This window comes from Leucopleurus acutus (assembly GCF_964270905.1).
Source record: "Leucopleurus acutus genome assembly, chromosome: 8".
Lineage (NCBI taxonomy): Eukaryota > Metazoa > Chordata > Mammalia > Artiodactyla > Delphinidae > Leucopleurus > Leucopleurus acutus.
In genome coordinates this window covers 60,204,329-60,217,077 of record NC_139151.1, presented here as the reverse complement: position 1 = coordinate 60,217,077, position 12,749 = coordinate 60,204,329, and the positions used below count along the sequence as shown (strand labels likewise).

The 12,749-nt window shown below is 40.7% G+C and overlaps 1 protein-coding gene across 11 annotated transcripts in view; it reads left to right on the top strand.

Moving 5' to 3' along the window:
• NUP98 (nucleoporin 98 and 96 precursor) overlaps positions 1–12,749 on the top strand; it is a 100,459-nt gene that overhangs the window by 4,687 nt on the left and 83,023 nt on the right. For 10 of the 11 annotated variants that reach the window (XM_082844550.1, XM_082844551.1, XM_082844549.1 and 7 more), the window contains exons 2-4: positions 8,915–9,009; positions 11,917–12,018; positions 12,126–12,302. In XM_082844550.1, the coding sequence (XP_082700676.1) occupies positions 8,934–9,009; positions 11,917–12,018; positions 12,126–12,302 (355 nt within the window). In that variant the 5' untranslated portion in view covers positions 8,915–8,933. The remainder of the gene's footprint in view (positions 1–8,914; positions 9,010–11,916; positions 12,019–12,125; positions 12,303–12,749) is intronic. The other variant, XM_082844548.1, reaches the window with a different exon arrangement.

Sequence of the window (12,749 nt, the reverse complement as noted above, 5' to 3'; positions counted from 1 at the left end):
TTCAGCCAGGGCAGCTTTTGTGCTTATGTCTGTTTTATGGAGTGGGTTCCATAGCTAACTATTTGAAAACCACTGATCAAGGGAAGAATAATCGAATGCCTGAATTAATCTGTTCAGGAAGGGAACAGTTCATCCTCCTTGAATACGTGTTGGAGTCACTCATCATCACACCTTTGTTTAGACCTCCATGTGCTTCTTTTACACAAAGATTACTAGTATCTGCCCCCCGAACCCTTCTTGCTGGAATAAGCTTCTTAAGAAATAGGCAAATGGTTTTGTAAATTAAAAAGGTGAGTAGTTGGGAATGAGGCTAGAGATGTGAAAGGAGCAGAAGTGAATGAATGATCCAGAGTGACTCGGTATATTGTGTGGGGAGGTAATTGTTTTCATTGTTTGCAGTGGTGCTTTACAGTTGTGTTAAGTGGTCAGTAGATGACACTGAAGTATTGGGAAATAAGTCATATTATGTATGGAGTTCTAGCTAGGCATTGATCAATCAAGGTTTAGAGTGGGGGGAAATTATTACATTTTTCTAATTAAAAATATTGTAAAACTAAACACAAACCTGCTTTTGAGGAACTCTAGTTTGAGACAACTTTGTCCTCCTAACAGTTCTTTGGTGTAGGCTGTATAATCCCTATTGTTCAGATGTATCAACAGAAATTGAGATCTGAGGTTGAATATCATGACTTAACTACAATTACACAGTAGCAAGTAGCAGCGGTTTTTTATTCCTCTTTTACCTTTTTATTTTGAATTAATTTTAGATTTACAGAGAACTGCAAACATACTAAGTGGCAGAGAGTTTTTAATATAGATTTGTCTCTAAAGCTAATGTATTCTTCACTACTTCAGTTTGTAAAATGAGTGTTATGTTAAGGGGATGAAAAAATGCTACTCAGCACTATGAGGAAGGAGCTGTATTAGACACTGTGGGTTATTTCAAGTTAATTTTACACACGAATGGGAGAAATGAAGCAAAATCAAGATGCTTTTTACCAGGGCAGCAAACAACTCATATACTCAAGTGGCAGGTATAACAGCAAATATAGTGCATAACTAAAAACAGCTGGGAGGCATTAGTTTATGTAATAGGGGTTGGAAAGGGGGAGGGGGAGGGGAAGTATTTTTATACTGATAAGAGTCTGAAGGGTCTAATCTGGGACAGTCATGTGAAGCAGGTGAGGCTTGAGCAGCAATTTTTAGAAAGAAAAGGGAACATAGTATTTAGAGAGAAGAATGAATGTTCTAACAAGGGGAATGGCTTGATCTGGGGATTAATCATAGGAAGGATACTGTAAAACAAGTGGATAGTTTTGCTGGGCTATATTATTAGGTGATTAAGATTAGGCCAATCTCTTTTACCTGGAATTCTCCCCAACTCCCATCCCTCCTCTCTCATCCAAGGCAAAAATTAGTATTTTTCTATTCAGTTTATCTGTGATGATAATTCCTGTCTTTTTAAGTACTTTTGTGAAGATTAGATGAGAGACTATATGAAAAAGTACTTTGTAAGCTGGAAAGTACTATACTAATCCATTTGTCTAACAGATATTTAGTGTTTTTGCTCTTTACTGAGTTTGATACAAAGGAACTCAGTGAAGTGGAAAGAAAAAATTACTTCCCATTTGTGTGACTTTCTGTTGTCAGAGAGCAGCAAGCTTGCTTAGTCATTCAGATAGCACTTAAAGTTGGCAGTTGACTGGGTGTTACCATGTTTCAGGGTCTGTCCACCACTTTTCTGGAAGAAAACAGTTTTGTCATTGTGCCCAGAGTTCACAAAGCTCACGAAAATTGGACATCAGTTTATTGAGCTTTAGTTGGGACGGTGGGAGAATACTGGACTACTGTTAACCTGTCATTAAGGCTACCTCTTTCTTGTATCTCACAGTCTGAATTATTAATTAGAAGATTGAGCATAGAGAACAGTAAATTTAAGGACATTGTCTCTTTCTGTATAACACTATTTCATTTTTATTTTTTCTTTCTAAATATGTCTTTTTTTAATTTTAAGGGGAAATTGAATAAATTGAAATAGTTGAAAGACACTTTTATTGGGCTGCATTGGGTCTTTGGTGCTGTGCCTGGGCTTTCTCTAGTTGCGGCGAGCAGGGGCTACTCTTCGTTAAGGTGCACAGGCTTCTCATTGAGGTGGCTTCTCTTGTTGCAAAGCACGGGCTCTAGGCATGTGGGCTTCAGTAGTTGTGGTGTGCAGGCTCAGTAGTTGTGGTACATGGGCTTAGTTGCTCCGCGGCATGTGGGATCTTCCCGGACCAGGGCTCGAACCCGTGTCCCCTGTGTTGGCAGGTGGATTCTTAACTACTGCGCCACCAGGGACGTCCCTCTAAATATGTCTTACACCAAAAAAAATTGCAACGAGTGTAAGTCAGTCCGTCCATAGAGGAAGTGGTTAATCTTTGTAGGAAAGTTCATAGAAGCCACGGTGATAACCTTATGAATTGTCAGTCCCTGAGAGAGATTACCTTCCTGGTGACTAGAACTCCCATGTTTGCCAGAGAAGTGTCTCTTTCTCCTGATAGTGCTGGATCAATACTGCCAAATTTTGGTCTTATAGGTTCCCTATTTGTAATGAATGTAAAGTCATTTCCCTTTAGTTGTCAGTATTCTTTCTTAAGGAGGACTCTAGGAGCATAGCTTCTGGAGTAAATAATAACTTTGTGATCTTCGGCAAGTTATTTCTGTCTCAACTTCCCCATTTGTAAAATAAGGATAAGAATAACCTTATTGGATTTTTGGGAGGTTTATAAGAGAATTCATTAAAAAGCACTTAGGACTTCCCTGGTGGCGCAGTGATTAAGAATCCGCCTGCTAGGGCTTCCCTGGTGGCGCAGTGGTTGGGAGTCCGCCTGCCGATGCAGGGGACACGGGTTCGTGCCCCGGTCCGGGAGGATCCCACATGCCGCGGAGCGGCTGGGCCCGAGCCATGGCCGCTGAGCCTGCGCGTCCGGAGCCTGTGCTCCGCAACGGGAGAGGCCGCAACAGTGAGAGGCCCGCGTACCGAAAAAAAATAAAAAAAAAAAAAAGAATCCGCCTGCCAGAATAAAGACGCAGACATAGAGAATGAACTTGAGGACACTGGGAGGGGGAAGGGTAAGCTGGGACGAAGTGAGAGAGTAGCATGGACATATATACACTACCAAATGTAAAATAGATAGCTAGTGGGAAGCAGCCGCATAGCACAGGGAGATCAGCTTGGTGCTTTGTGTCCACCTAGAGGGGTGGGATAGGGAGGGTGGGAGGGAGACGCAAGAGGGAGGAAATATGGGGATATATGTATAGCTGATTCACTTTGTTATATAGCAGAAACTAACACACCATTGTAAAGCAGTTATACTCCAATAAAGATGTTAATTTAAAAAAGAAAAAAAAAGAATCTGCCTGCCAATGCAGGGAGCAGGGGTTCAACCCTGGTCCGGGAAGATCCCACATGCCTCGGAGCAACTAAGCCCGTGTGCACAACTGCTGAGCCTGCACTCTAGAGCCTGCGACGCAAGTACTGAGTCCGCGTGCCTAGAACCTGTGCTCTGCAACAAGAGAAGCCACTGCAATGAGAAGCCTGCGCACCACAACGAAGACTAAAGAAAGCCCGCGCGCAGCAACGAAGACCCAACGCAGCCATAAATAAGTGAATAGAATTTTTTTAAAAAAGCACTTAGAACAGCCCTTGGGACACAGTAGGAACTTAAGTATTAGCTAGTATTATTTACTCTAGGAGGGTTTTAGTTTGGGCCAGGTTAATGTATTTGAAAGGATAAAGACTTGAATATGTGCTATTCCTTTAAACTTGAATGAATTTAGAAGTTCCACACATTTCAGTCTCTAGGATTACTTCTTTCTCTTTTTTGAATAGATTTTTTAATGGAAATAGAGAGTTAGTGCAGATATCTGCATCCTCTAGATCTTTTGTTATTGTTAATAGAGGAAGTAAACATTACAGAAAAGTTTGGGTCCTCTGAATCTCTGCCCCATGCCTCATTTCCCTTCCTCTCCCCAGAGGCAACCACCTTCATCTATTTTAGTAACCAGTCTCCCTCTTTTACTTTTACTATGTATATATGTATCCATAAATAACAGTGTATTACCTTTTCTATTTTACAGAAAGAATCTGCCAAATGTATCTTTTTCAACTTCCTTTTTTTCATTAAACATCTTTTACTTGGAATAATTCTCATAGGGTAACTTTGTTCAAATGTTCTGGTGGTGCCTTACTCTTGATACACCATATTCTGGGTACATACTTAGCAGAATGCTCTGATTCACTCCTTTAATTGGGTAATTTAATGTTAATGACATCACTACATAATAAACTGTTAAGTACATTTATTATATGTTTATCATATGAGGGAAACTGAGCTTGGTGTTGAGATACAAGGCCAGATAGAGGTACACAAATAACCCATTCTTACCTGTGTACCTTTCTTATGCTTTCCCTCTCTTCTCTTTCTAATCCCTTAAGACCTAGTTCGCATTCTAAGTCATCAGGAATTTTTCCTCACAGTTCTCGCCCATTTTCCTGCCTAATTTTGACTTCTTACTTCTTGGCAATTACATGCTCTTTGAGTTCTTAATGTGTGGGTTCTTTCTTTGATTATATCAGAAGTTACAAACTCAAAACCTGTTGGGGCCAGGCAGCTGATGGAGATCAATGATACTGGGTGGGTATTGTGGCACATTAGAGTATGGCTATGACCAAAAGAGACAGTTCCTACTAAGCTCCAGACTCTTACTGCCATGAAGTGATTATAATCCTAGTCTGCTTAATCATTTTTCTGACATATCCCTATTTTAAATGTTATCAGCTAGATTGACAATATATATATATACATAAACATTTCAAAATACATACATACATATGTATGTGTATAATATACCGTGTGTGTGTGTGTGTGTGTGTGTGTGTGTATGTGTATGTATGTATGTATATATAACAGGCCAAAGAAGTGTCTGGTGGTTGTATCCAGCCATTGTGTGATCTCTTCCCTTTTGCAACCTCTGAATTAAATGATAAATTCTACCAAGAATCTTTCCTTTCATGGCTTCCTTTTGTTGTGAGAATTAATCTAGCATAATTTTAAGTTAGAAGGTACTTCTAAAGTAACTTGATCATGGGACTTCCCTGGTGGTCCAGCAGTTAAGACTCTATACTCCCAGTGCAGGGGGCCCCCCGGTTCGATCCCTGGTCAAAGAACTAGATCCCGCATGCTGCAACTAAGACCCGGTGCAGCCAAATAAATAAACTAAAAAAAAAAAAAGTAACTTGATCATTTAGACTGTGTTTTAAAGGCACATTCATGATGATTATCATTAATTTGGAAAATGAGTACATCTATGTTTCAGACCCATTGTTACATTTTGGGATAGTAAACAAATGGTACTATTCCTACCTTAGAGGAGTTGATTACGTATTGAGGGGATCGTTGGGGGAGGTTGAGAGGTTGACTTCCTTGGGAAGCAGCCACTGACTTGGAGATAATCCTGCATGAGTTTTATTAGAGAGTGAGCTTGGGATCACCATCTGTGGGAGAGAAGGAAGCAGAAATGAGCTGAGGAAGAAATTGAATTGTGATCTTAATGAAGGCCTCAGCCAATCCATGGAGAGTATGAAGCTAGAATCACCCTTCAGAGTTACCCTAAGGTGGAGCAAAGGTGCCTGGCTTTTGGATATGGTCTATCCTCTGGAGATGATCTGACCTTGGGTGAGGCAGCTCTCAGCTGTTCTGAAGAGGGCCGACAGCTGAGGGCAATCTTTTGGTAGTACTTCTCAGCAGCTGGGACAACAAATCCTTGAGTCCCAAAGGGAGATCTGTGTAGTTGGTGTTATCACAGGTCCACTATAGAGTCAAGATAGATATGTGTAAACAAATCATAATGTGCCATGGAAGCCCAAAGGAATGACTAATTGCTAAAGGGAGTTTGAGAAGGCTTATAGAAGAGGTGTCATTTGAACTAGGTTTTGAAGAATGAATTAGTACGTTGTTTGGTAGGGGCGGTGGGGGGGGCATTTCTCATGAGTCACTGACATTTCATAGCATATTCAGGAAATTGATTTGTTTGAAGAGCAAAGGGTTTAATGTATTAGCCATTCTTTAATTTCTAATGATCATGATAAAAATAATGAGGCTGTTTCCAAAATCTTGGTTGGCTTCCATGGTGATAGTTTTTAAAAAAACACTTAGAATCCCAGTGTGATCAGGCTTGAGGCTAAACCAGGCTCATCTTTGCCAGAACCAAAAAGATAGGCTGAGCTTGAGTGAGAAGCTTTTTTTCCAGGAGTCTAAATTGGATTTGGTCCCTGTATTGTCCTTGTTCTTGGGTCTGGAACAGATGAATTTCCTTAATATACAGCACATGTTCTTTTTTTTTTTTTTTTTTTTTGCGTTATGTGGGCCTCTCACTGTCGTGGCCTCTCTCGTTGCAGAGCACAGGCTCCGGACGTGCTGGCTCAGCGGCCACGGCTTATGGGCCTAGCCGCTCCGCGGCATGTGGGATCTTCCCGGACCGGGGCACGAACCCGTGTCCCCTGCATCGGCAAGTGGACTCTCAACCACTGCGCCACCAGGGAAGCCCACAGCACATGTTCTTGCTTGTTTCTTAGTATCTTCCATCCTAGGATTGAAGGTGTCCATGGGAAGTCAGAGGTTAAACTGGGGATCTACCACTTATCACTTCTTTGACCTTGGGGAAACTTGCTGAACACCTGATCCTGTTTCCATATGATCCTTTTAGGGTTGTTGAGATAATATATAAGGGCTTGTAAACTGTGAGGTGTTTCTCAGGATATTTTATTACTACATAAAATCCTTTGTGGAATATATGTGTGATACTAGGTTTTTATGTTAGGATAAGACTGTTTAAAATCAAATTTTGATTGCTAGAAGTTGTGGATTTGGTCTGTAGAACCTAGTGCCACTGAAACCCTAATTAACACTAAAATCTTCTATATGAGGACAGATTTCATAGAGAAAAACTATTAACTAGGCTTTTGCATCCTGACATGTCAGCTGTATGGAAGATGTCAGATTTACACGAATAGATTGCTATTTGTGGGGTCAAATAAGAAAACAAATGGCAGATTTAGCATGATAACAATATTACAACTCAGTTTTTACCTTACTGGTGACAGGTCAAAAAATTTAGTCAGCAGATAAAGTGGATTTAGTTGGGGCTGTGACCCAAGACTGCAGTGTGAGAGAGAGTACAATCAAAATGAGTTGGTCCAGACATCTGACCCCTAGCATAACTGTCAATTCTGAATCAACTGTTGAAAAGCAAAACAATAGTACTTCCAAGAATATTTCCCCTGGAAGGGAGAGTCACCAGTTAATATGGTAAAGGTCCAGTCTGTCACTTTGTGACACCTGATAAATTGGGAAGGCAGGAAACTTCAAGCAGATCTCATTACTGAAAGAGAAATGATGATTACCTGAAATATAGCCTCCAGTTCCAAGGGAATGCATTAGAGTCACTTGAGGAGCCTTTCAAAATGCAAATGTCTACATCCCAATCCTGGACATTTTGGTTTCTGACTTCTGGAATGGGGCCTAGAGGCTTGTACTTTGAAAAGCTTGCCATCTAATTCTGATGTGGCCTTCTTGAACCACTGGTTTCAGTGAGCTTTGTTTAATTGAAGGAGTTATTAAATTCCTGGATGTTAGGATAAAGAACTAAGTGCTGGAATTTTTTTCCTAGGGGAACACAGGGGGCAGAATGTTGCTTTCTATAAAAAGCATTTCTTATTTCACCTTTTTTCCAGTGTTGCACAAAATGTTTTGGATGTTAGAATACCAAAGTGCTAATGGGACACTGGAATATTGTGGGTGGGGCACACCTCAACATGTTATTGATACGTTTAATTCTATTATATGAATGAGGCATATGATTTTACTAGAAGAAAAAAACTACTTCATTATGTGTAAATAATAAAAAAGCCATCATGCCTGTTATAAAATCCAAACAAACATGATTGACTATTTTCTGAGTTTTCATATTTAAAGTAGTTTACTCATTATTTTCTTGTCTGCTGGCAGGTAAGTGGTAGCAGATGTCCTAAGTTTAAGGAAAATTTATAGAGGGGGAAAGTGTTTACTTCTTTAGTAAACTATACCTTTACCTTGTTTTCATTCAGATCTAGGTGGGGGAAGTCAAACTTCATTTTTGTACTTGTTGGAACTTTGGTCCAATTCATTAAGTGTGCCTGGGTGTATAGTTTGGATACTGGAGGGGACTCATTCATATGCAGTGGGGGTTTTGACCAAAGGTTTTCTGTAATATTCCCAGAAGAAGTAGAAGATAGATAAGCAGGGGACCATAGAGAGTAGTGTTAAGAAGTAATCTCAAAAAGAATGTCAGGGCACCAGAATCTCTGGGATTTAGAGATGAGAGGAGGAGGTGTGTGTATAGTTTGAAGAACAATATTACATCATTTTATATACAAGCAAATGGGGGGGAAACTTTACAATGCAAACTGTTGAAACTAAAGCCTGACAAAAATTTTAGCTTCTCAGGTGGTTGGGATAAGAGAATATCCTTGTAATTTTTAATGGGTATTCTGCATAACTTACTACGTGGGACATACCAAAATCTGGTATAGTAGACCTGAAATCTTTATTAAAGGGGGGCTTAGGTTTTTCAAAAAGGTCGAAAAACATTGTTTTAAAGGGATGGTTGTTGGTGGGATATGAAGTTTAACTTCACATTATGGTACTAATTCATTTCAGCTCAACTTTACAAAGTCTGTTTTATCATATAGAGTTTTAGGATATTGAATGAGAGTGAACGTTATGCTATAGTTTGAATAGACCTAACTAAATTTATAGAATGATATATTTTTCTGAAAAAAATTCCATTGCATTCTGTGGTCTTTAAAAAGTGATAATTTTTTTCTTCTTTCCAGCTTTCTGAAGATTTCGAAGATGTTTAATAAGTCATTTGGAACACCCTTTGGGGGTGGCACCGGTGGCTTTGGCACAGCTTCAACATTTGGGCAGAGTAAGTTTTAAAAAATAACAAATGAGGGAGAAAAATCTTCAGCTATTATTAAGAATAAATCCACTCCAGTAGTTTTAGATAGGAATTAATTTATGCTTTCGTCTTTATAATAACTTTGAAAAATGACCAGGATATGATCTTGTTAAAATTTTCTAAAAAAAAGAGAAATAAGTTCTGAGTTTTCATGGTTTTCTGATCATCAGTAGAAGGTATTTAAAGTATTGTTATTAATTGGCTCTTTTGGCAGAAATTTATAATTTGTTACTAATTTTCAGACCAGGAAATCCTTTTGTAAATATTGAAGTCTAAAATGCAATTATTGGGACTTCCCTGGTGGCCCAGTGGTAAAGAATCCGCCTTACAATGCAGGGGACGCGGGTTCGATCCCTGGTCAGGGAACAAAGATCCCACATGCCGTGGGGCAGCTAAGCCCGCGTGCCAGAGCTTGCACGCCTCAACTAGAGAGGCTGTGTGCCACAAGCTGCAGAGCCCACATGCTCTGGAACCTGCACGCCACAACTAGAGAGAAGCCCGTTTGCTGCAATGAAGAGCCCACGAGCTGCAGCAATGATCCCATGTGCCGCAACTAAGACCCAACACAGCCAAAAATAAATAAATAAATCTTTAAAAAAATGAAATGCAATTATTGAGGGACATCCTGGCAGTCCAGTGGTTAAGATGCCCTGCTTCCACTGCAAGGGGCCTGGGTTGGATCCCTGGTCGGGGAACTAAGATCCCTCATGCTGCGTGGCCAAAAAAATAAAATAAAATAAAATGCAGTTACTGAATAACAGCTCTGAGATTTGCTCTGTGAATAAGAAACAACGGTTAAAATGTAAGAGTCCCTAATTCCCACCAGCCCTCTTGAGATCCATTTCCCCTTCCATTCCACATGGCACTAGTTGCCTATAGCAACCCTTACTCACTTTTAAACTTTTTGTTAAAAATTTATACTTAAACACAAAAACAGAAGGAATGGTATAACGAACTCTCATGTACTTATTTCCCAGTTTCAGCTATCAGCATTTTCCCGATCTTGTTTTTATCCCTCTCTCTCTCTTTTTTTTTTTTTAACGGTACACGCGGGCCTCTCACTGTTGTGGCCTCTCCCGTTGTGGAGCACAGGCTCTGGACGTGCAGGCTCAGCGGCCATAGCTCACAGGCCTAGCCGCTCTGCGGCATGTGGGATCTTCCCGGACTGGGGCACAAACCCGTGTCCCCTGCATCGGCAGGCAGAGTCTCAACCACTGCGCCACCAAGGAAGCCCTATCCCTCTCTTTTTAAGTGGAGCATCTGAACAGTTTTTTAATGGAAATCCCAGGAACTTTAATTCATGAAGATTTTTAAAAAGCATATACCAAACCTCAATCATTCCTAACAAAAATATTAGAGAAAATTTTTACAAGTGACCCCTGACCTTTTCTTAAACTATTTTATATATCTAGGTCCTTGATTTTTAACCAAGAGTGCCCACCAGGTGGATTCTTAACCACTGGACCACCAGGGAAGTCCAGAGTCACTATTTTTTTTTAATTAATTAATTAATTTTTGGCTGAGTTGGGTCTTTGTAGCTGCATGTGGGCTTTCTCTAGTAGCGGTGAGCAGGGGCTACTCTTCATTGCCGTGTATGGGCTTCTCAGTGCGGTGGCTTCTCTTGTTACGGAGCACGGGCTCTAGGCACGTGGGCTTCAGTAGTTGCGGCACACAGGCTCAGTGGTTGTGGCTCATGGGCTCTAGAGCGCAGCCTCCGTAGTTGTGGCGCACGGGCTTAGTTGCCCTGCGACATGTGGGATCTTCCCAGACCGGGGATCGAACCCGTGTCTCCTGAATTGGCAGGTGGATTCTCAACCATTGCGCCACCAGGGAAGCCCCCAGAGTCACTTAAAAAAAAATTTTTTTTTTATTGAAATATACCTGATTTACAATGTTGTGTTAGTTTCTGGTGTATAGCAGCATGATTCAGTTATACACACATTTTTTCAGATTCTTTCCCATTATAGTTCATTTTATAAGATATTGACTACATTAATAGTTCCCTGTGCTATACAGTAGGACCTTGTTGTTTATCTCAGAGTCACTCTTGGAGGTTTGTTCCCAAAATACATATATCCCATCATAGAACTATGGAATTAGAATCTCTGGGATTGGAAGTTGAACATGTGTATTTTGAAAACTTCCAGGTCATTCTGATGTGCTCCTCTAATTAAGGACCATTCATCCCAGAGACTGTAGAGTGTACGGTGTCTGGAGAAAATTTTAACAGTTTTTTGTTTCTTTTGTTTTTTTTTTGTTTTGTTTTTTGGCTGCGTTGGGTCTTCGTTGCTGTGCATGGGCTTTCTCTAGTTGCGGTGAGCAGGGGCTACTCTTTGTTGCGGTGCGCAGGCTTCTCATTGCGGTGGCTTCTCTTGTTGCGGATCACGGGCTCTAGGCACATGGGCTTCTGTAGTTGTGACTCGCGGGCCCTAGAGTGCAGGCTCAGTAGTTGTGGCGCACGGGTTTAGTTGCTCGGCGGCATGTGGGATCTTCCTGGACTGGGCTCGAACCCGTGTCCCCTGCATTGGCAGGTGGATTCTTAACCACTGTGCCACCAGGAAACCCAAATTTTGATTATTTTTGTCTGTAGTTCATAGTAGCTTGGCACTTTTTTTTTTAAACCTATCAACATCTTTAACTTATTGAAAAGTTATAAGCTTTTTAACTTTGTTTCCTTACTTTACCCAGGACAATGAATAAAGTGTGGCTTAATATCAGTTCTGTTATAAGTAGTCTGATGGAATTTTGAAAAAATAGTTTTTGGATTAGACCAGTGGTCCTGTTCAAATGCAGAATGTTAAGAAATATTAAAATCCTCTTTCATTGGGCCACCTGGTTTAGATTTTATTCTGACCCTGGATTTTGCTTTATCAGATACTGGTTTTGGCACTACTAGTGGAGGGGCATTTGGAACATCTGCATTTGGTTCTAGCAACAATACCGGAGGCCTGTTTGGAAATTCACAGACCAAACCAGGTAGGGGCTTTATTTGGAATACAGTTGGTTTATTCATAGCTGGTATAGGGCTTCACTTAGTGACTCCAGTCTGTTTAACCCTTTTTTTCCCCTCTCTATCTCTTCAGGAGGCTTATTTGGTACCAATTCATTTAGCCAGCCAGCTACCTCCACAAGCAGTGGCTTTGGGTTTGGCACATCAACAGGAACATCAAACAGCTTGTTTGGAACTGCAAGCACAGGGACCAGTCTCTTCTCATCCCAAAACAATGCCTTTGCACAAAATAAACCAACAGGCTTTGGGAGTAAGTAGTAAATCATTGGATTTCTGCATCTAACAATTTGATTTGCTTATTGAATGTGTTCTCTCTTCTCCTTTTCCCTGTGTTCACCCACCTCCTTTTCTCACCACATAGCAAAAACATGGGGAGAGGAAAACTCAAAATGGTATTGAAAAGTTTAATAGGCTGGAAGGGAAGGGGTACATCTCTTCAAGAATGGAAGTCTGAGGGGCACTGGTATTTAAGGAATATGCAGAGGAAGAGGTACCTGATATAGAATGACCAGAGAATAAGATGAAAAGCCAGGTCAGAGTACTGTCATAGGTGTCAAGAAGGGAGAATTTCAAGGAGAAATATGTGTAGTTAACTGTAGTATACTGCAGGGGCACCTTCCTGCCTTTGTTTCGCTTTTGGTTTGAAGAGACTGAAGCAGGAATGGTAAGTACTGGATGTGACATGGTTACTCCTCCA